General features: G+C 36.4%; 1 protein-coding gene across 7 annotated transcripts in view; it reads left to right on the top strand.

Moving 5' to 3' along the window:
- SLC16A7 (solute carrier family 16 member 7) overlaps window positions 1-23,691 on the top strand; it is a 143,927-nt gene extending 120,236 nt beyond the window's left edge. For all 7 annotated transcript variants that reach the window (XM_031462343.2, XM_031462342.2, XM_031462345.2 and 4 more), the window contains 3 exons: window positions 6,389-6,532; window positions 9,734-10,552; window positions 13,686-23,691. In XM_031462343.2, coding sequence (XP_031318203.1) covers window positions 6,389-6,532; window positions 9,734-10,552; window positions 13,686-14,023 — 1,301 coding nt within the window. In that variant the 3' untranslated portion in view covers window positions 14,024-23,691. The remainder of the gene's footprint in view (window positions 1-6,388; window positions 6,533-9,733; window positions 10,553-13,685) is intronic.
- The last annotated feature ends 200 nt before the right edge of the window (window positions 23,692-23,891 follow it).

The following is a 23,891-nucleotide window of genomic DNA, read 5'->3' as shown; positions in this document are numbered from 1 at the left end:
GAGCACATTCTCTTGGCACTGTGTCCCTTGGATTCAAAACACACACCCCCACACACAGGGACCTCTGTCCCTCCACTACACACACGGTCAAATGCTGTGGTAGACAGTGGCAGTGCTGCTGGGGTCGGTGGATCTCGCACCTTTATTCAGGAATTTTGGTTACTTAAAACTAGTCGTTACTCATAAACCAAGTCACTTTTAAAGAGAAGAGTTAAGGTGAATGAAGATCATATACACATCTCTAGATGGCCTTTAACCCAGCATGTGTGCTGTGTTTTTGTTTTCTGTGTGGTTTAGGTAGGAAGAGAAGGGAACCCAGTAGATTAAAAATCCTATTTAAAGTCTTGTCTTCTGTGATAAATATTAATATCATACCAATGTAGTGATGGCGGCATCTCATAGATACTAAATGAACTTAGAAAACAATTTAATGTAAGTAAATTAAAAAAAAATTACTATCTACTATACCTGGCTTACTATCTACTATCTACTGGCTCTAATTCGAAAAGATACGTGCACCCCAGTGTTCATAGCAGCACTATTTACAGTAGCCAAGACATGGAAACAGCCTAAATGTCCACTGACAGATGACTGGATAAAAAAGTTGTGGTGTATATATATATATATATTCCTCAGCCATAAAAAAGAATACAAATAATGCCATTTGCAGCAACATGGATGGACCTGGAGATCATACAGAAATGTTACTTTTATTATTATGCAGTTATTGTGCCAGCCTTAAACAAGTTAGAATGTCTCTTCTGGTTGAGAGTGATGTAACCTACGAACATGAAGGAAGTGCCTGGTGTGTCTGTCCTTAGGCACGGCGAATTAGAACGGCTGCTTTCAAACCCTTTGATTTTTATTAAAAGGTTTTGGTAAGATGCCAGTTTGCCCCCATCCCACCCCACCCCCTTACAAATAGCATGGTCATCCTTTTTAACCAGCTGTGGTTATGCCAGGTTGGCACAATCTGTGATTGAATGGAGATAGAAATGGAAAGAGTTGAGGAAATACAAAAATAACTACCTTCTCCTAAAAGCAAAATTCAAGAACTTTTCTCACTACCAGGCCAATGGCAAAACAAGCATTAAGATACGTAAATACAGAAAAATATTTAATATAGGAGATACGGGAAATGGTTTATAGGTGTATAGGTGAATTTTAAAATAGCATTTAGTCCCTCATTAAAGTCTGGTAGCTTCATCTGTTGAAGTGGTGAGACGTCTCTCCGAGGAGTGGCTGTATCTGCCAAGAACTGACTGTGAGAAAAATAAAACATTTGTTTATAAGGGAGGAGAACATTCCAAACAAAGGAACAGCAAATAGAAAGAAGAGTTTGAAGACCAGTCCACCCCTAATAGCCTCCATCCTGTTAGTGCAGCTAGCGTGTTGATCAGCTCCTTTCTTGATTTCTACAACTACTCAAACCCATTCGTTCAAACCCTTTGTACGCCAGGTGGACGCTGAGTGGATGCGCTGAGTGCCTGCAGCGGACATGAAGACTCAGCTTGTGCAGGGCTGGCAGGGCTCTGGTTAGTCCAGCCGGGGTGACCAGCACTGGGCAGCGCACTACCTGAAGGTGATCTCCCTGAGTAACATTTTATCCCTGTCCTTTGTCAAAGCGAATGCAGTCGCTGCTTCTTAATGATCAGGGGCTCTCCCCGCGTGCCTTTTACTGACCTCAAATGAAAGGTGATCCCATAGAGAGAGAAACCAGGTAGATTTTCAGCCCCAAGTTCAGTGCAGGAAAAAACCTCAGACATATGAACAATCAGTGGGTGAGAGGATCCCGCCCTCTGTCCAAATGAAAAACAGCAACAGTTTTCTAATTCAAAAGAATCTCTTTGAGACATCTTTCAAATTTAGAGAGCCTCTGTTACTAAGTAAAATACTGCTGAGGTAAGTACAGATAAATTTCTGTAACTGCAAACAACTTTCTCCCAGTCCTGCACTAGTGCTTTTTGTCATTTGACTTGACAGGATACGACATATACAAATTTGAAATAAAGCAAATGAAAAATCAATTATAGCAGTTTTATCATTTCTTCTGTTAGTGTTTATGCTATGCACAAAAATTTTATACAGCTCAAACTGATAGTCAATCTCAATCCATTGTTTTAGATTGATAAGTATATTTTATGAAATGCTCATTACACAACATACTCCCCAAATTTTCTCACATTTATCAGGTACTCAATGCAATATACAAAAGAAATAAAAATAAGCACTATGAGTTCATGTTTACAGGACAGAATGACAATATACCAAAGAATAGACCAATTCATATATCCATTCATATGTCAAAAATAACATAACATAACATAACAAAAAATCATCTCTTTATGACAATATACAAAACTTGAAATTAGCAATAGGAGAGATATAGTATCGTCATTGTATTCAGAGTCCCCAAGATCACTCCCAGTTTTGATGGTTGGCTATAGACATTGACAGGACTCAACAGTAGCTTTTTCATGGCTGTGATTTATTAAAATGAAATGATACAAAGTGAAAAAGTCAGCAAAGGGAGGGGTGAAGTACAAAGGAAACCAGGTGCAAACTTCCAAGAGTCCTCTCCCAATGGAATCACTAAGGATGACCTTAATTCCTTCAGCAGATAGTTGTGACAACACATGTGAAGTGCTGTCTACCGGAAATCTCATTAGAGACTCAATGCTTAAGGTTTCTGTTGGGTTGCTGGTCACCCAGGTTATTCTCTGGCATGCACCAAAATTCCAGACTCCCAGAAGGAAAGGAGGTGTTCAGCATAAAACACGTTGTAAAACAGTTCAGGCATGGTGAACCACTGTTATCCGTTAGGGAATGGTGGGAACAATTCTGAAATCCAGGTCCCCAGATGCCAGCCAAGAGCCAACCTTGCGAGCAGGCCTTTCTAAGGACGGCAGTCGTAGCTCTGCTGTGTGAACTCCTTTCTGCACCGTAGCTAAAAGCACACGTTTTATAATCAGATGACTCTGGGCTCATATCCACATTTCACCACTAATATTGATGTTGACCTGAAACAAGTTATCTAAACACTTTGCACGCCTCGGTTTTATCAACTGTTAGTAGCTGTAATTAGGCAATTCATTAATTAGGCCATGAAAATCATATGCAATAATGCATGTAGAATGAAAATCATATGCAATAATGCATGTAGAATTCTTAGCACACTTCCTGCAAAGAGCAGTAACTGGATGAATGTTGATGAATAGTAACAGTATGTGTGGCAGCTGCCTTCACAGAGCTTACAACAGATTGTGTGAACAAAAGTCAAACAAATGAAGTAGACAGTGTTCCGTTCTGTTTGTGTGCGTGTGCATTACCAACTGTAAGTGCAACAGAAGTCTGAAGAATGGGCAAACACTCTGTGATCTATAAGAACCCACAGAAGCATCCTTGGCAGAATCTGGAATCTGGATCAGAAGAAATCAGTGGCAAGATCATCCTGATTTAGATGCAGTCTGGTGCTTCTCTGTATGTTTTTGGAAATAAGACATTATTATTCTTGCATACCGTTTTGTTTTAACTGCTTGGCAAGCAAATAGAACAAAGCATTTTGATGAATAATATCTTTGCTCTACCAAGATAGGGGCTGAGATGTAACTCTCAGCAGGTAGAGGATTTTCTTTTTTTTTTTTGACATAACTAGTGATTAAACATCATGATTACTGGAAAAACACATGCTGAGTAAAAACTTCCAGAATGATTAAATTAATTTATAAGTATATGAATGAGCTCAGAATATAATTAGGCTTAAGAGTCATCAACAAGGGACACCGTGAGGCCAGCCCATGTTTGACAAAAATCATGTGTGATGAGAATTTATTTATTTTCTTGAAACTTCATCTTTTTTGTTGATAAAATAAACTAAGTTTCTTGTAGGTTGGAGAGAGGTATTGGATGGTCCTATATCTAATGTTAGATGCCTCCGCAAGCTAATATTAAGCATTTAGAGGTTCTTTACAAAATAAGTACATTTTATTCTGTATCATAATTTTAATTTTGATCCACAACTATTGCAGAGTAGAAATATTTTGATATTTTATAAGCAACTAATATTAAGGGGTACAGATCTTTGATTATTTCAAAATAAATCACTTAAAAATTATCTTTTTTTTCTAGGAAAAGATTATAGATGACTTGTATAAACATGTAATTTTACAGGATATCATTTAACTAAGGTGTATAACATAAAATGAAATTATTTGTTAAAATTAAAAACTCTCATTGCGTCTTGAATGATGCCACTAGAAATTAGCAAAGTCTGCTCACAAAGGGCCAACACCTCTGAACGTTTTCTTTAGTGGCTACCCTTAGTCACAGTCACGGGGAAAAGGCGTGAGGTGATTATCCCAGCCTATAGATATAATTATTTCCAATACATTGCAAATTGTGATTCATAGATTATTTTCAAATTTTAAGGTACACTATTTAAGCAAACATATTTACAAAACATGGTGATCAGATAGCCCATTTGTTAGTTATCCGAGTACCACGTACAAAAGGGAATGTGTAATCCGTTACTGACAGGAGATCATTATAATTAGTCCCAGTAATTGATAAATGCTTTTGAATTCATCCTGATAATCTAGTATTTACTGAAGCATCCATCACGGTTCTTAAAATAACTTGTTGGCCATTTCTTCCTCTAGAATACAAGGCATTTAGGATTATAGTGTATTATTTTATCTGTGGTGTCTGTCAACTTTATACTGGGAGCTTGAGAAATATTGCACCAAACTGATTTGAGTTGAATTGAATTGAACTGAAACAGTTAAGTAATTTTAAGAAAAGGAATCCACACCTACGTTCAGGAATTAATCAAACTAATCAATTTATTCTAACTCGTCCCTTCTGACAAAGGCTATTTGAACTTAGCTGTATGCTTTTCAATTAAAATGCTCATTTTTTCTAAATCAATGTGTCTGTTATAATATACATATTTTTCAGTGTACTTTAAATATCCTCCCTGTAGAAATTCTGAAATGTAATGCAACAGCACTTGGCAAATTTTTCAGTTTTAGCATTAACTAGAAATTGTTTTATTTTTTTCTAGGCTAAACATTGGACTGAGAATCCTGACCTAATGTAATATTTTTTTCTCCTCAAACCAGTACCGCTAGTTTCAGGTGAAATGTAATTTTAAGTTAAGAAGGAAATGTCAGATAAAACCATTTACATTTGGAAAGATCTTATAAAGTGGTCCGTACTTACAGTGAATCTAAGACAGCCTCTGTTGTTATTTTGCACCATTATTTTATGAGGCGCCACTAAAGAAAAAAATGTGCACTAAAATTAGACATCACATTCTCTGAATAGTTAGCATTTTTATTTTATAATTACCAAAAGAGCTTTTTTAGACATAGTTAAACACAGATGATTTAAATTATTTTAATCACTCCTGAATATTTTATACATACACACATGTACACACATCAAAAAATGTATATTAAATAGAGCGAGGTGTGACTAAAATGTCCATTCAAGATCTTGTTCTTCTCCATGAGTGTTTAGTCAGGGTACTTGGTGTTCACATTGCACACACAGTTGTCCTCTGCTGGTGACGCAGCTTTGGCAATCCCACCTGAACCATGACACCCATTCTGTAAGGTTCCATGGTGGTACTCTCTTGACCTTCCTTACCAGACTGTGTCGACAGCTTTTTCAGACAATGATCCGTCAGGATTCGTATTTGTATTCCCTTTTCAAACGATCTTTAAATGATGTGATCAAAATGTGAGGAATGGCCTTGTCTAACCCAGCCATAGACATAACCAAGTTCAGGCGTGCCCAGGCCTTTTGAGGTGCCTGCCACCAGGGGCTGTTAAGAGACCATCAAGTGTAAGACATCCTCATTTCTAATATAAGGAGATATGAAGACAGTGTATACCTTAGAGTAAAAAAAAAAAAAACAGTATTGAAGAAAAGTCACAGTGAGGTATAAATAAAACAAAAAATTCAGCTCCAGTTAAAGGCATATATGTGTGCATCCATACATATTATTCCAAGAAATAAAATTCTAACAGACAAGTCTTTTATATAATCCCTAGATTTTTGTTACACAAATTTACCTGTGTTTAAAGATATTTAGGGAGTTGAGGTATGTCCTGCTGAAAAGCTTTTCCATCCAAAGTGGAATAATGACGGTCCTAACAGAGTGTATGTCAAACAAGTCTCATTTCTTACTTCCTGTGCTTGTATGTATATTGTTAAAGACAACCAGTCAGATTGCAAAGGGCTGAAAAGTCTTCATGAAATCCCATATGAACTCAAGTATTTTTCTTTGATCGTTAAAAAGTGCTTCCCAGCTTTCAGAATTAGCAAGTGGTTATAAATAAATAACCCAGCAACTGAAGGTTTCTTCATTTCCTCTCTGCCTCAGGTCCTATAAGCAGTGTCCTGGTGAATAACTACGGCAGCCGGCCCGTGGTGATGGCAGGAGGCTTGCTGTGCTGTCTGGGAATGGTCTCGGCCTCTTTCAGTACCAACGTGGTACAACTTTACATCACCATGGGATTCATTTGCGGTAAGTCCGGCTTTGCGTTCAGCTCATGTTCTTCTTAACACTTCTGTTGTTTGCCAAATTCTGTCAGAAGCATGAGCAGCAGAGCATTCTAATTGCTTTCTTTGAATTTCCTTTTTACATCAGATGGTATCTTAAAGTATTGTCAGAGTATACTGAAATACTGGCTACAGGATGGGCGATCACACTAATTTCGAAAATGGAAAAAGCAAGTTACCAGACATGTTATGGGCTGTGATACAATGTCAAAAAGAAAACCTCTTTGGTTGGTTTTTACTGTTTCAACATTAAATCTTCAGCTAGTTAAGACGGTATTGTGGAAACAGACTTTCTGGCATGTAAATAGCTTCATAAAAAAAAATTATTTTCATTGCTTATTACTATTAGTATCTGGCTGATTGCTCATAATAGGTTAAAAATGGTCCCAAAAAAGATATTTCCTGAAGTCACTGGTTTAGCTTTAACACTAGAATTATTGGTGCCTGTGTTGTGATTAGTGGCTGAGCTCTGCACCAATGTCCCTTCTCCTTACTAAAAGATTCTATTTAAAAACTCTGGAGGGCACATTTGCCACTAAACACAAATATTTTTAAATGACACCCTATCACTTGATTATAGTTTCTCATGCACATCTGTAGACTCCAGCTGACCTGAATATGTGCATTTGGAAAACACTGTTTTTGGTAGCCTCAATGGTAAATTGTATTAAACAAATCTATACTCAAAGTTTTAAGAAAAAAAAAGTTTTAAGTTAAAGAAATGGAATCTTTTCCTTTTACCTACAGATAAAAAGATAAATTATTTCTCTTTTTATGATTTTACATCAGTCTAATCTTGCACTTATGCATCATTTGATAAAAAAAAATTAGATACAGTAATAGTGATGTTAAAATCTTTCTCTTTACAACCTATGGACAACTGCTTTTTTTTTTCTTTGATATGGTAAAACACCTCTGACATGGCAAATGAGAATCTTCATGTCTCTAAGAACTGTCACGGTGGAGTGAATGCCCTTTCCTTTGTGCAGAAATACTATTTACAGTTAACCCTTGGACAACATGGGTTTGAACTGCACAGGTCCACTTAAATACGGATTTCTTCCAATGGTAAAGACTACAGTACTGCACGATCCATGGTTGGTTGAATCCTGAGGAGAGCTGGTGATAAATTATATGCAGATTTTCGACTGTGCAGAGGGTGGGCACTCCCTAAACCCCGCGACGTTCAACAGTCAGCTGTGTTGCATTTGACCATAGAAGTCAGGCGGGGTTTACAAGTAGATATATCAGGGGAAAAGATGATTTTGGTATTATTGTATCACAAGTATCAATAGTATTATATGCTATTCTAACTTCAGTTCCATCCCTTTGGGTCTTAAAGGCTTTGTTGTTTCTAGTTAAACCATTGATTACACCTGTGAGGGGTGTATCTTGAGTCATTATCAGCCAGTGCTTCTTGGTGTCTGAAATCAGACAGGGCTAGGTTTTAACCCTGACTCAGCACGTGTTAGCTGTGTGATCATGGGTAAATTAGCCTTCTCATGCCTCAGTCTCTTTGTCTCTAAAACAGGGAAATGATAGCTCCTTCCTTTGGGAGTTGTTGGCATAATTAATGTGAAAAAAAAATGAATATATAGTACTTTACAGAGTGCCCAGCATTTTGTTACTTTTAAAATAAATATTAACAAATGATGATTACAGTATCATTACATAACATCTTGAAGCTCTAGAGCTTACTTGATTTTGGCAAAATCCTGTTTTGCTGTTGTTAAGGGAACTGGAGCTCACGAAGTCTAAGTACTTGGCCCAGCAGCGCACACAGCGGAGTCAGTGAGGCAGACTGAGAACTCCTGTGTCATGTCTCGTGTTCCTTTTACCATGCCACATGGGAACTAGGTGGCCACGGTCTCCTAAGGAGACCTGGAATTAGCATCTGAAAGCAAAGTTCCAGGTGACAGGATGGGGACATAGGGAAGGGGGGGGCAGAAGGTGAAGAAATTGAACTTCAAAACACAATTCCCAGGTTTTAATTTGGGTTCTTCCACTTACAAGCTGCCGACCGCAGTTTAATTATTTATATGTTGGATCTAATTACACTCATTCTGCATCTCCCCCACGTCTCGCTGACGTAGAATCAGAGAGCACACGGCCCTGTCACTCTCCAGAGCACGTGCTTGGTTCTGTGTCAGTTCTGAGGAGCCCTGCTACAAACACTTAATGCATGTGTTTGTATTAGAGGCTTGCAGCAAGTATTTGTCCTCAGAACTCCGTGTCCCCGAGTCTAAACACGTAACCACTTTGCAATATGTCTGTACGGTATTCCTACTTCTGCAGGCCCTAACGTAATCCAGAATCATGCCTAGGCTAAGGGAGAAGGAGAGGCAGTAGTTTGTATAAGTCAACTCTATTCATTCTTTTAAACAAACGTGTTCATTACAGCTGCCAGGTAGTGCCTGGTGAGCTGTAAGGAGTAACTCATTTCTCAAAGGCCAGTGTCAGCACTGCCAAGGAGTTCCCTAGACAGTAGAAACTTTTGACTCATATAAACAGCTTTAATCCCCCAAATGAGAATATGTTTCGAGCAAAAAAAAAAAAAAAAAAAAACCTTTATAGTTAATACCGTGTTCCTCTGTATTCATGTAGAGCATGAAATTAATGGCGTGAATTGATACTCTTTTGTATTGATTTGCATGGTTTTAAAGGAAAAAATATCTGGGAGACCTAAGATTATCTGTAAAGGATAATTCTTTTTAGTCTTTCCACTCTGTTCTACTCTGAAAAGAAAGCATTCACATTTTAAACCCACTCTTGCCCACAAGGAAGAAATCTATTCTCTCTATGTCTACAAACATAAAGAGAGATTTATTTATTTGTGGAATTAAGCAACTTTAATTGAGAATGAATAATTTTTGTCCTAGTTTCAACCTCTTCTGTGATTATTACAATAACAGTAGAAGTTCATGGTTTTATTTTTGTGTCTTCAAAAGAAAGGAATGTGAAACTTTCACAATCTCGGGTGTCCAGTTATGAGAACTTTTTTGTGTATGTGCCATCCGATTGATATATGTAATTATAAAAGCTTCCTACCTGCTGTTGGGTTTTCAGGTCTGCCATCCCCGCTTGAATGTACGTTTGAAAGAGTAATTTCTCTGGTGAGTGGCGTAACGTGCTTGTGTTCTTCCTCCTTTTGTTTTATCCTGTGTAGGTTTAGGTCTGGCCTTCAACCTGCAACCTGCCTTAACAATCATCGGCAAATACTTCTACAAGAAACGGCCGACGGCGAATGGCCTGGCCATGGCAGGAAGTCCTGTTTTCTTAAGCACGCTGGCTCCCTTCAACCAGTTCCTCTTTAATACTTACGGCTGGAAAGGAAGCTTCTTGATTTTGGGAGGTATACTGTTGAATGCCTGTGTGGCTGGGTCTCTCATGAGACCTGTGGGACCCAAACTAACTACAAAGAAGTCTAAAAACAAGGTTGGCATAAGAGCGACGGATTTGGGTGAGAAGACGAGACATAAGAAGAAATCAACATGGGAAACAATTAATAAGTATTTAGATTTCTCCCTTTTTAAGCACAGGGGGTTTCTCATATACTTATCTGGAAATGTCATCATGTTCCTGGGGTTCTTTGCCCCCATTATATTCTTGGCTCCGTACGCCAAAGACAAAGGAATTGACGAGTATTCCGCTGCCTTCTTGCTGTCTGTTATGGCTTTTGTTGATATGTTTGCCAGACCTTCTGTAGGATTCATTGCCAACTCCAGATTCATCCGACCCCGAATCCAGTACTTCTTCAGTTTTGCAGTGATGTTCAACGGCGTGTGTCATCTCTTGTGCCCACTGGCTGACGACTACCCTAGCCTGGTGGTCTACGCTGTGTTTTTTGGCCTCGGATTTGGGAGTGTTAGCAGTGTCCTCTTTGAGACGCTCATGGACCTGGTCGGTGCTCAGAGGTTTTCCAGCGCTGTGGGGCTCGTCACAATTGTGGAGTGTTGCCCAGTTCTTCTTGGCCCTCCTCTTGCTGGTAAGAATACTTCTCATCAAAGAAAGCAAAATGCATAAAATTAATATTCATTAGCCGAAACTTTCTTTGTAGTGTAAAATGTGTTTGTAATAATGACACCTAATCGCCTAAAAGACTGTGGGTGTGTTACTTTGAGGCTTTAATTCAATTTCATAATTAGCATATTTTAGACAAAAATTTGATTCTGAGCTTGGACTTATGAATATAAGAATTTAAGTTAGACTGATAATTAGCATAGTTTTCAGGGTTTCCCCCATATGAGTTTGTTATGTGCTTTTAAAAATGTATCATAGAAATAAGATGCCACTTTATCATTTTTAAACATATTCCTTTTCTTTTTTATTAAAATGAGTCAAATATTTGAAGTAATGCTCCCAACAGGTTCTTACTGGAGTATATTGGTTATATTAATACGGAACTAGTTACATGCTTAATGAAGGAACACGTTCATAATCCCACTGATAGGACATATGAATAAGAATGCAAGAATGAAGGGAAATTCATTCAAAGTCATGTTCTTGATCAGATACTTATATTCCACATTTATAAATTGTAAAGATTACCGTTAGATTTTAAGGTCTAAAATACTGTCAGTGAAGCCTGTAAAAGTATCTGTGCTAACTTATCCAGTAAGGAGACTGAGAAAGACACATGTGTAAGTTCATTTTTGAAGTTAAGGCTTTGTTCAGTCTTAGAATTCAGTGTTATAAATATTAAATGCTTTTGGTTGGCCAGTCTTTTCCAGTAACCACGGTATAGTATTGCTTTGGTTGACACTAAATGTGAAGTATTTACTTAGACCTCCTGCCCCCTAGTGGTCACAGCTACTGCCATGCTAAGTGTAAATCTCTTCCTTCGTGACTTTGAAAGTGGGACAACTCACATTAATTTGTTAATTTTAAGGCACCGTTGCCCTTTCCTCTTGCTTCTTCACTTGGTCTGGAAGGAGTGATGGAGTTGTTGACCTCTGTCCACCGGGGCTTCCCTCTGACACCTGGCAACATGCTTTTGGGTGGTATATCTCTCAGTACAGATATAGCACGACAACAAAACATTTTCAGAAAGAATGAAAGCCTCATTCAGTTGATTTTGCCACATAAGACAAGTACAATTGGCCTATCTTTTCTTACAGAGTTAGTTTACAAATGGGTTGTAGAAGCCTGTTCATTAGCAAGAAAATTCTTAGAATCAACAGAGAAAACTGTATTTTACCAGCCACGGTGGGATGAAAAAAAAAAATCAAGTCATGTCCATAGGCATAGTGGCTGGGTGCTATGAAAACGAAGGAATCTGATTTGGCCACGCCTACCTGTGCTGAGACCTGTATTCACATTTACATCAGTCGCGGTATCCTTGGGTGCTTATTGTGTTAATATTGCCAAACTGCTGCATCACTGGTAGCAGTGGCAGAAATTAATTTGGGACTCGTATTGAAGCGCTCAGCCTATGCCCTAAGATCCTACCCATTTTTTTCATCCTGTTTCCGCCTCCTGTTACCCTGATCAACTCCTTGACTTTTAGAGTGTCTTCTCCTCTATTGCATGTGGCCACTACTAGAGCAGTGTCTGGCACATAGTAGGCACTCAGTAAGTACTTTTGAATGAATGGGTATTATTATAGTTACTTATTATACAGTTGCTACTGCTGCTACTAGTCTTGTTAGTGAAAAGGTCGGGACAGCATGGTTTTTGTTTTTCTTTTTTTCATCTCAAACTTTCACTGCTGCATTCAGAAAGAACTGAAACTTCAGTTCTGGAGATCATATCTGGTTTCTTGATGATGCTAAAAATTCCCCAAACATTTTGAAAGTATGTTTGTTGATTTTGCAATCGAAAGTGATATTAATTCTGATGGGGCCAAAGACTTACTGTTTGGTATTTAGATGTGTAATAATCATTGTATGAATAGAAATATTTGACCAATGTTAGAGTGGAACATTAAATTACACAGTTTTTGTTTTGTTGATGTCTGTATCATACTCAGATAAACCCATTCCGACATTAACCTAATTAAAGCAGGGAAATTTGTTGAAATAGATAATTTCACAAGTAGCTAAACTGAATACTGAGCCACTAACTAGATTCTAGTCAGAATGATAGTAATTCTGACTAAACAAACAGGTCTGTATCAGAATCACCTGGAATATGCATATGATATATAATATGGATTTCTGTACACTAAATTTTGCTAATAATAATTATTGTAAAGAATTAGATGCTTTGCATAGGCAGGAGGCAAAACTAAGTATAAACTGAAGCATATTTAAAAGTCAATAAACCTTCTGATTATATAGCACTAGGCTAGGTGTCCAATGTTCTCAATAATCAAATGGATCAAAAACTTTCTTCCTGATTAGTTCTGCCTTAATAATTTAGATTCAGTTAAACTGAAAAACTGTGATTAGCCTAGAAAGTGACATGACACTTAACCAAGAGGTGAAGCCATTTTACTGAGTAGTTAAGAATGCGCGGTGTAGACAGACTTTGGTTACAGCCCGGATCCTGCCACTCACTGGCTCTGTAACCACGTTCTAACTACTTCATAGTGGTCTTGTAAGGGTTAAGTGCAAAATTACAAATAAAATGTTTAGCCTAGTGCTGGGCATAGGGAAAGAATTTAGTAAATATTATGCCCTGTCAGGAACCGTATAAAAGCCGTTGAATTTTTCCTAAAGAATGTAGTTTTTCCTCTTTATTGAAAAGACACCAAATGTAGCAAGGATGAAGCAATCTCAATATGTATGCTATAAATATATTCATATATATGTTTCCATTTGTAAATGTGTTTATATATTCCTACATATGTAGGTTTAAAAATGTATTTCACACATGTATGAATACATACACAGACACATATATACCTAGCTTGATTTGGTTGTACACTTCTATTGAGGGAAATAATTTTCAATACATTTAACATATTTAATTTAACATATATAATTTAATATACTATAGATGCCTTTACTACGCATATAGGAAATCATAATCTGGACTATTTTTTTCTTTATTAAACTCTCATCATATTACCTTAAATAAGAAATAGGTACCCGGTGTAGGGAAGAATTTATTTGCAAATGTTATCATTTTGTGGCTGTTTTATTGTGCTATCTTAAAAGATGTTCTTTGTCTTTTAGGTAAATTGGTGGATGAAACCGGCCAATATAAATATATGTATATGGTCTGTGGAGCTATTGTGTTCACATCCAGTGTGTGGCTGCTCATTGGCAATGCTATCAACTACAGACTGCTCGCCAAGGAAAAGAGGTTGGAGGACGCACATAAGCCTGAGTTCCAAGAATCGAAACCCTTGAGCACATCAAAAAGTCATGATGATGTCACAAGTTTCAGAAGTCTGAGATCAGGGGTTAATCCCTTAGAATCTGAACCCTTGAACACTTCGAAAAATCATGATACTAGTGGCGAAGATCTGGGATCAGAGGTTAATCCCTCAGAAAGAGAAACTAATATTTAACCAGAATTACATCTCTGATTTCAGGGTTTATGACTTTCATAGGCATATTTTATTTTCAAAGTATTGGAAGCTTTTAGTTGAAATGAAGAGTCATAATTAAGGATGGAGATGAGATTTTCCTTAATGGCAAATTTTAAATGTTTGCTTTTTAAAACTTATTTGGGCGGTTAAATTTTGAGATTATGTATATAAAGAATTCATGCAATGGGTTTATTTCCATACATGACTCTAGTTGTGGTAGTTAAAATAATTTTAAAGTCTTCCAGTGACTTCCAGTCTTGGTTATAGAGATCTGAATCCCAAACCCCTGGTTTAAGTAGTTGGAAGGAGTATGTTTAATCCTTTAAGAATACCCTCACCACATTTCATTTTTCATTTGATGTTAAAGTGTGAAATGGAATGAAATGAATTGTTCCCAAACATGCTCACACACACAGTCTTTCACACACTTAAGAACAAGCACACCGGGTATCTGGAGCAAAAAAACAAGTTCAAAAAGAATATTATCACTTTTTTTTTTTTAACTTAAAAAAAAATCCATGGAGAATAAAGAATTTGCATACTACTTTACAGTGTGGATTTTAAAGATAAAGATTATAAAGTGAAAATGAGGGTGATCTTAATTTGAAAAAGCAGCTAACTGCTATTAAAAAAAGGCATTTGCATATGTGAAATAAATTTGGAAAAAAAACCCTCCATTTTAAACCATTATTTCTGAGCACTGTCAGATTTGATTCATGCATGCACATGATTTCTTTGAAGGGGGCCATGCATACCTGGTGCTAGCAAATAGAACCCTCAAATAATTTGCAGTATTTACTAATACGTAAATCAAATTAAAAGCCAAAATGACCCTAGGAATGAGCTATGTCCATTGATTTTTGACAGGATTTTAGTAATTCAGAAAGTAATAATCAGGGATTTCTTTTCATCAGACTCAATCCAGACTCACGACCATAACTCAATCCAGACTCACGACCATACTGAGACATCAAAGTGGAATCAACTGGAATCCTGATAGCTAGGCTTACAAATGGGCAGCACCCAACATACAGTGGTGATCAGGGGGCTACTGTTAGGAGTAATCCAGCTGAGTAAACGAAGAGTGGGAGCCCTCCAGGGGCTCGCATTTCCCTCCCCTCCCCAACATGCAAAAGCAAAACCGGAGATCAAAGCAGGCTTTTAACTCAGCCACCGAAGATGTCTCCTATTATCAGAAGGGTAGCACTTGAAAATCCCGCCCTCGGCTGATGCCTGATTAGGCTTCCCGCTGCCTGTGAACATAACTAAACCGGGAGACAAAAAAGCCTGCTAGCACTGGAGGTTGTGTGTGCCTCAACAGTTACTTGGGAAGTGCAGGTTATAGTTTATAACTGGATAGAAAGAAGCTTGCAATATTGCAACCCAGGTTAACGTTAGCAGTTTCTCAATTTTCATAACTGTAAAAACACTGGGACTCTGACTCGCTCTTGAATACAGAGGCATAGGATAGATTTGTGCATTCGGAACTATAAATACCATTTTGAGTGATAAAGGACTTTTAAATAAGAAAGAATGTACGCATTAGATCTAAAGTTATATTTCCATCTCTAATTCTGAAGTTGAAATGAGATCGTGATGAATAAAAAAGCATTTAGTGCTTGATGATTGAAGTAATGTCATTCTTAAGATATCAAAAGGAATTCTCTCTTCCTTTTTATTAGTATTATTATTGCAGTAGAGGCAGGTGCCATTCTTTATTTGCTTTAAAAATGCCCTTGGATACCAGGCTTTTTTGAGAGTTAACATTAAGGATTTGATGTGTAAAATTCTGGCCCTGTTTAAGCATGAAGCTCACATTTAGCGAGCTAGATAAAATTCCATATTTCATTTGACATTCACTTTTTTTTTTGCATAGAAAGAGGTATTTGTATTTTTAAGCTGTTAACTAAAACAGTATGTGCCAATACCATGGGTAAATAAATCAGGGAAAATGTGACAGTATATAGCTGTTTTTAATTTATTTTCATCCAGTCTTGAGTCTTGTATGAGCTATTTTCATATTATTAGCACTTTTGTACTCAGCTCTGACTTGTCATAGGACATGTGACATCATAAACTGTGTAGTAACTTTCCAATCTGAAATATTTCCACAAAATGACTTAAATTCTCAGAAGGTACATATTTAAATTATTATAGATAATAGACTCCCCACTCCAGGCAAGTCATGATCTAGCCTTGGGTTTTAGCCCTAAGGCGACAGTCCTTTTTGTCGCCTCCTGGTGGGTGCCTTCCAGTGGCTTTCTCCTTGGAAGGAGGTTCATTTACTTACTGATGAGGTTTTTGTCAAGTCAAAACCAAGTTGTATTTGTTCTGTTGTTCTTCGGTCATCTTTAACTTTTCATTTCTGACACCGATTAAGTTAAATTGCTAAAAAAAGAAAGGGGAGTAAAATTGCACATTCAAAGCACATGACATGATGTATGTATCCAGTCGTGCCTGGCAGCAGCACTGCACAGAGTTACAGATATGCACACATCTTAATTCCTGTGCGTGAACATTGAAAATTAAATCAGAACACACTTGAAAGAGTGATGTAAACTCACACACAGGATTCAGAATTGTTTCAGGGTCAAATAAATGTGTCAAGTCGTTTACTCTCCCAAATCCCTTGAACTTGTTAGAATATTTGTTCCTCCGACAGAATCTTTCAAAGAGTGAGAAGAGACGATCAACCTCGAACATTTATTATTATAAAGTTGCATAAGAGGAGGAGATACAGTTGGCTTCCATGTCAGCAACAATTAGTGCAGAATTTATTTCTTCCCCCAGAGAATGACACGGTTTAGACGTTCACGATATCATGAAGCAGAGTCAGAGAGCACGATGACCCCTTGTCGTCCATTCTCTCATGGGCTTGTGCAGGAGGAAGGCTATCATAAACCAGGGTACCAAAACGATTCATGACCACTGGCTGGTTTAAGTATTTTTTCATTTGTGATAACAAGACACCTCATATTTTTCACTGTTTAATCTTAAATATGCCTTTACTAATTTGTGGATGGAATACGGGTCTTAGACATGCCCTGACACATCACCATCCTTTCCTGATCCTTTTAGGAGCCAATCAGAACACATTTAAGGGACAGTGGGTCATACTGGTGTCCTTCATGTTGGAAGACGATGTTTTCTCAGTGTAAATTCACATTGCTTGTGAATTTCACTTCTTTAGTATCGAGTTCTAACCACCTGATCTCCTGGCTCTCCCCAGGACGCTAGGTAATAAGTAAAATACTTCGGTTTGATATATTTGAATATGCACTTTAAAAATCTAGGTATTTTTTTACTTATCCTTCTCTGGCTATACATGGCAACTGAGGATACAGGAAAAAGACCATAAGATGTATGATGTAACTGTTTTTATATTGATATATTTCGTATTGATGTTATAAAATGCAGAGAAACAATCAGTTAGTTGAAACTTATTTTCCATCCAAAAATACCTTTTAAAAAAAAATCTTAACATGTTGCGGGCTTTTAATAAAACAAAATAAACAGTCATGATTGCTAGGCTCAGTTTAATAGGGAAAGGAAACGAATCTTTATGTGTCCTGCATTTTGCCTGCGAAGTACCTTTTAATATTCAAGCCTAATCAGAAGTGGAGGCTGTTGGCCTGGTGGAATAAATAGGTGAAACAAAACAAGGAAGTTCAGCAAATTACCCAAAGTTAAAACGTAGTATGTGACAGAACACAGAACCAGAACTAAAACTCAGGTTTATCTAAAACTAGAAAGAGCCCCTAGGGTGTTCACTGCCACGCTGTCACCCCATAGAAGCTAGAGATACAAAGATAGACAAAATACAGATGCAAAAAAAAATTAAACCTTATGTGATGAACCAATTAGCTTTAACTGCAATTTGTATTATGATTTATTGAGTGTTTATTAGAGACTGTGTTTGCTATAACCTGAATATGTAATTTCAAATTGCCTGCCTTTCTAACCAAAGCAAATTATCCCCAACGATGGTTAACGATTGTATAGTAGCCATAATTGCTTGTGACTTTTTTTGTAAAAATAATGACATTTATATGGCTCAAGCACAATATATTTTCCCTGAAGTTGGATTCAGAAGAAAAATGCTATTTTCTTTATGGACAAGTAATTCCCATATTAGTTGCTACTTATTATGACTCAAAAATTAAATGTACTTACTGTGAAACATTATATTCAGAATTATAGTGATTCCCACTTACAGGTTCATCCCAAGCTACCAAAAACTTGTAAAAGGTTTAGGAGGTACAAATAATTCGGCTCATCGATACAGTATATATTTACTTTCATCACTTACTGCAACTGTTCCTACACCGTAACTGATTTTTCAAGTGTCCCTGAACATTGTCATTCTCCTTCTGGCCCGTTGTTCTGCAGCGAGAACGAGTGCATTGCTTTTGTCCTCTCCACCTAAACTTTTGACATCCTTGGAACACTGTTCTCCTTAACGCTATCTCAGATGGTGCACTTCCAGTGTCTTACATCTTGCACAAAGTCACTCATACCGCACCTGGCCTTGTTTGTTTGATTTGCAGGAATGGCCACGTTCCTGGGGTCGGCAGTGTCTGCTTTTGGCTGTAACCACTCATGTTCACAAATAGGGGAACTCGTGTGACTGTAGGCTTGAGGTTTCCGGGATAAGGAAGGTGCTTATGTTCTAGATAATTTTTCTGTTACTATGACTTTTCCTTAGGCATGATAAATAGGTAATTGAATATGACTTTTAAGAATCTAGAAAATTAGATTGTTCTGTCCTTGACACTATTCAGGATGTTTCTAATTTTCTCAAAGTGCCTGGAACTTTGAGAAACACAGCTTACCGTCACAGCATGCCATCATTACATACCGTCCTGTAGGCTCTTCCAGTGCAGTGACATCACTGACACATCATACCGTTACCAAGTAGATTCCTAACTGTAACAACTCACAGTACCAAAGAGCATCAAAATCGTTGCGATAAAAATTGAGATTACAAGCTTTATTTTATTCATCTCACTTATTTTTTAGGTTTTGAGTCCTACATATTTACGGGCATAATCTCATGTTTGAGCAATGCACTTAAAAGCTGAAAAGCCCCAATTGTTGGTAATTATAATGCTTGTATAATCAAAATCACAAACTATCTTTGTTGATATTTTATAAAAAATCAATAATTTGCTGAGTTCACATTTTTGGTAGTTCTGACTTTCTCTTCTTTGTTAACAAATTGTACACCAGGTTGTAACACTTTACAAGGTCCTGTGGTCTGGTTTTCTCAGTCTTCTGCTTTGCCTTCACTTTATTTCACAATTATGTGCAGTTCACGGAAGAATTATCATCACAATGAGAATCATAATTTTAGGTCTCGACCTTAAGAGGAAAAGTAATATTGCAAAAATAATTTTATTTTAACGGAGCATATGAAAATTATTTTAGAGCAAATTATTTCTCCTGTCCCAACCCATGCTGCCTACCTTCCTCCCCTCCTTTTTCCCTATAGTTATTTTCAAAAATTACCTTTCTTTCATCTTTTTTCATAATGTCTTTAGCATTTTATCTAATTATGGACTTTTTAGTATAGCATTTTGTCTCTTTGGTGGGTTTAATTATACTTCTACCTGCAATGCTCTCCATGTTTTCCAGTCTTCGTATATATTCATTAATAAGGAAAGTAATGTTCAGGAGAATTTTAGTAGGTAAGATTCAGTGATCATAAATTCATCACCGTATCAGCAACTGTTTTTCTTCACATGGTAAAACAAGTTTTTGTTTGTTTGTTTCTTTGTTTTAAATTCAAATATGGCAAAACAGCTCTATTTGAAAACAGTTACCCAACTTTCTACTAAGACATAAGTCAGTAAAAAGTTCTTTTAAGATGAACAAAAGAATGGAATGCTTATCTCGTGTGAATTTCAGGGTGAAATTTTCAGACATATTCTTCTGATTAAGCCTTTTTATTCTGAGTATTTTGTTGTTGCTTTATTTTTATATGCATCTAGAAAACATTTTAGTCTCAGTTTGTAGAGCTTCTTCATTAGAGTACACATTTCTGACATGTTATTTAATGGGCTTTATTTTTCTGGTAAGTGCTTTCTATGTCTAACTAAAGCATGAATATTTCTGGATTTAGTGAGAAAGGACATGCGAACCAGAGTGTTTATTTTCTAAGCATTAAATGCCATTGTATTTTGATTTGTGCTGTATTTTGGTTTTTATACATTTAAGTTAGTTTTGTTAGATACCTGTATTTTGAGAGAGTAAGACTAGAACAGGTGAGCGCTTTGCCTAAACATGTATTTGTCCTCCGAGTAAATGCAGAGTTGGAAATAGAACCAGGTCTTTTAATTCTTAATCTATTTTTTCCCATTAACCATCTTGTTTGTAATGGTGAATAGAAAGTAAATCTGTATTTTTCTGGAAACACATATTCTAACCTTACTTGATAAATCCTTTATTTACAAAATGAATATATTTCTCCTAATTGAATCATACTTTGCAAAATGCCATTTATAAATTTAATTTGAGGACTATTTCCTGATTCCCACAGCAGATGATTCTTAGTGAGCTGGACAAACAACTACAGGGATGAAGGATTTTGCACAATGTGTGTTGCTATAGCAATATGTAAGTCACTAAAAAAACTCACCAATTTGTTTATAGAATCCATGTGTCAATATTCCATTAATTCCTTTTTTGCCTACGTTCATGTTTTATTCACTTATTTGTTTTCTAAAAGTATCATGCCAGAGCACAGAGGGGGCAATACAAGTTTGTTAAATTGTTAACTTGTATCCAAGAGATGGTTGCCGTTTGACAGCGCTGAGGAGAGCAGGGCAACTGCATTTGTTGACTTAACAGTCTGAGGATGACTAGGATAAGATCTATCTCCAACGTATTTCTTCTTAAATGGTCATTGCACCATGGAAACAAGTTTGAAACCCCACAGAAGATTATATGAGCCCCTCTGTACCTTAATGTCCTCACTATAAACGTCAAGAACTTTAGCTACTTCATAGGGCGGTAATGAACATTAAAAGAAATTATACACATTAAGTGCTTACTACAGTGCTTAACACGAAAAGAAGCACAAATAAATGGCCATCTGCTAGATTATAAGCTGCAAAAAATAAAAGTAAAAAAATAAATGGCCATTTCACCTAGATGACAATAGCAAATTTACAACAGTTAAGACTAGAGTTTCTGTTATGTGAGATTCCGTCTACTTCCAGCCCCCATCTTCTCTAGATATTCTTTCTAGATTTTTCCCTTTTGATTTCATTCCAGAAAAAAAAAAAAAAATCCTAAATACAAGATCCCTGGTGAAAGGAAAGAGCGGTCCCTGTGAGGAATTCACTCTGTGAAAGTGTGAAAACAGTAGTCTGCACTCAAGATTCGTTGCTTAGTTCATTAAGGATATTTACCCTAAGAACATACATGATAAACGTTTTGATAAACTGATGTGTCACAGTAAAATTTTGCATGAATCGGGCCTTAAAACACATCTGCCGTGATGTGTTTGGATTCGGCCACACTGACATCCGGATACTCAGCTGGCGCTGGCACCGTGACGGGGGCGGGCCTCAGTCACTGCCGCGAGTGCATCGACTTAACACAGGGTCCTTTCTTTGCAATGATGATCAAAGTGGGATTGCACGTTACTTATATATTATTCAGGTATAGAAATTTCTGTGTTGAAGATGGAAGAGCAGGATCTTCTCAGACATTTTCTAAACTTTACATTTGATTTGAACTTCTTTATTTAAAAGCACGTTCCTTCAATTATTCTAAACTAGCCATGTTGATTAACATTTCTTAGAATGAATAGTTCCTCATTTTTGAGGAATTTTTGAAACCATTTTATTTAGTAGTTATATTCCTTCAACATATTTTTTCTTATCTTTTTATTACATTTGGGCAGGTATTAAAAGTAAGACTATTGGGGTGAAAGTTTTACCTAATGACATGTTTCTAATAAGACAGACATTGCACATTCCTTGGCCTAGCTACACCTAGCTAACTTCTGCAAGAATTTTTCAGGATTGCATTCAGGGGTTAACCTACAGAATTTTTAAAAAATACCAATTACATCTTAGGCTGTATTTTTATGATTGTTAAGTGAAAAAATTAAAATGTGGTTGATTTGTTGGTTCTGGAGGCATCTTCGAGACCACAGAGCAGATGATCATACTGTCACATGGTCTGTCAATTACTATGAGAGTGAATTAAAGAGAAAGGTAGTTTTGCTTGACGCCAAAGGTGACCACCCAGTTGTTTGTAACATGACCTAAATCATGACTGTACATATTTCACTTTTCAAAAAAATCAATAAGGTATAAAAAAATAATTAATATAAATGACTGTCAAAGTTTAAAACTAGAACCCTCGTCTTGTTGCCTTCTTACAGATGAATGTACTTAAAGTAACTATGATGATCTTGGAATATATATTTATGTCTGTAATTTTTGTCTATATAATAGTTCTGAACTGGGCAAATAAAACCTGGGAAAAAATTAACCAAAAGTGGTATGCCAGTTAGCCCAGCACCTCCATACAAACACATATTTGGTTTTTATCTAAAGAGAGTGTAGAATTATTTAAATCAGAAATATATTATATTGTTGATCATTTAAAAAATATATTTAGTTCAATATGTTCCAACTTCATTTTTAAGCAAGCTTATTTGACTACTAAATCACTTACCACTTATCTTTTATTTATATTACGGTGTTATATGGACATACTATGTTAGAAAAATCTCTATTGTAAAAAAAAAGTCTCTATTGTTGTTTCTAAGTTTCACTATGTAACTAACTTGGAACCAAATGTTGAATTACTCTGTGTGGGTATGTGTTTTGCCTGCAGTTTTTAATATATTTTCAAATTCATCTCTCTTTACTAGACTTTGAGCTCCCAGTAGACCAGGACGTTACCTTAGTTATAATGACAACTTTAATGCCTAGCAAGGGGCCAGGCACAGAATAATTCCTTTATTGCAATGAATTGATGGAACTAGATTATTAAATGAATCCTGCAGGATTCTATGATGCAAGCTGAATGCATATTAGAGGAATTCTCTGGCTAATTTTTAAAAATTTGGAAAACAAACACCTGTAGCAGTTTCTTTATCTTATAATTGATACTCTGTTTTATTTTGTTCGTAAACATTCTATGCAAGTGTTGAAGTATACAGCAGCTAAACTTCATGGAATATATTAACTAGTTTTATTTTCTTTATGAAATCAGAAGTGCTCGTTTTGGCCTCCTGGAAATCAATGTTGACAATCATTTTATTAACTAAAGGTGCTACTTATCTTCCAGTATTTACCTTGATCTTTAAGCGCTCCTGTCTGCTGACTTTTCTTTTTTCTTTCTTTCTTTTTTTTGGTGGGGGTGGTGCAGACAGGGAGAAGAGTGCAAAAAAAATTTTACATTTTTATCGGAATCATGCAATTTAGCACTGTATATGTTCCTTTGCACTTTATTATTATTGTATTTTAATTATTATTTCTAAATGCTTACTAATTTTTATTTCAGGCCTATGCTGTTTCTTAGAAAGTATATGCATATATATTTATATAATATGTAATAAAAACCAGTATTGCTTAAATTAAAATTAAAATGACAAATAAATGTTTATGTTAAATTTTGAAATGAAATCTGCACTGCTTTTTTTTTTAAGAACCATGAAATGCTCTGCAAAACTGTGCTAATCAAAACATAGTTTCCCACGTCATCTCAAATGTTACAATCCTTTGAATGTACATAATGAATTAATGTTGGTGGAGTCAGACACATCCAAAACACAAGCCATGCCTAAAGGCTGAAATGCATGTCTACTATGGTAGACACGTGGATA

The sequence above is a fragment of the Camelus dromedarius genome, chromosome 11 (assembly GCF_036321535.1).
Source record: "Camelus dromedarius isolate mCamDro1 chromosome 11, mCamDro1.pat, whole genome shotgun sequence".
NCBI lineage: Eukaryota > Metazoa > Chordata > Mammalia > Artiodactyla > Camelidae > Camelus > Camelus dromedarius.
The sequence above is the reverse complement of the archived record's forward strand: the minus strand, read 5'-3'. Positions and strand labels throughout refer to the sequence as shown.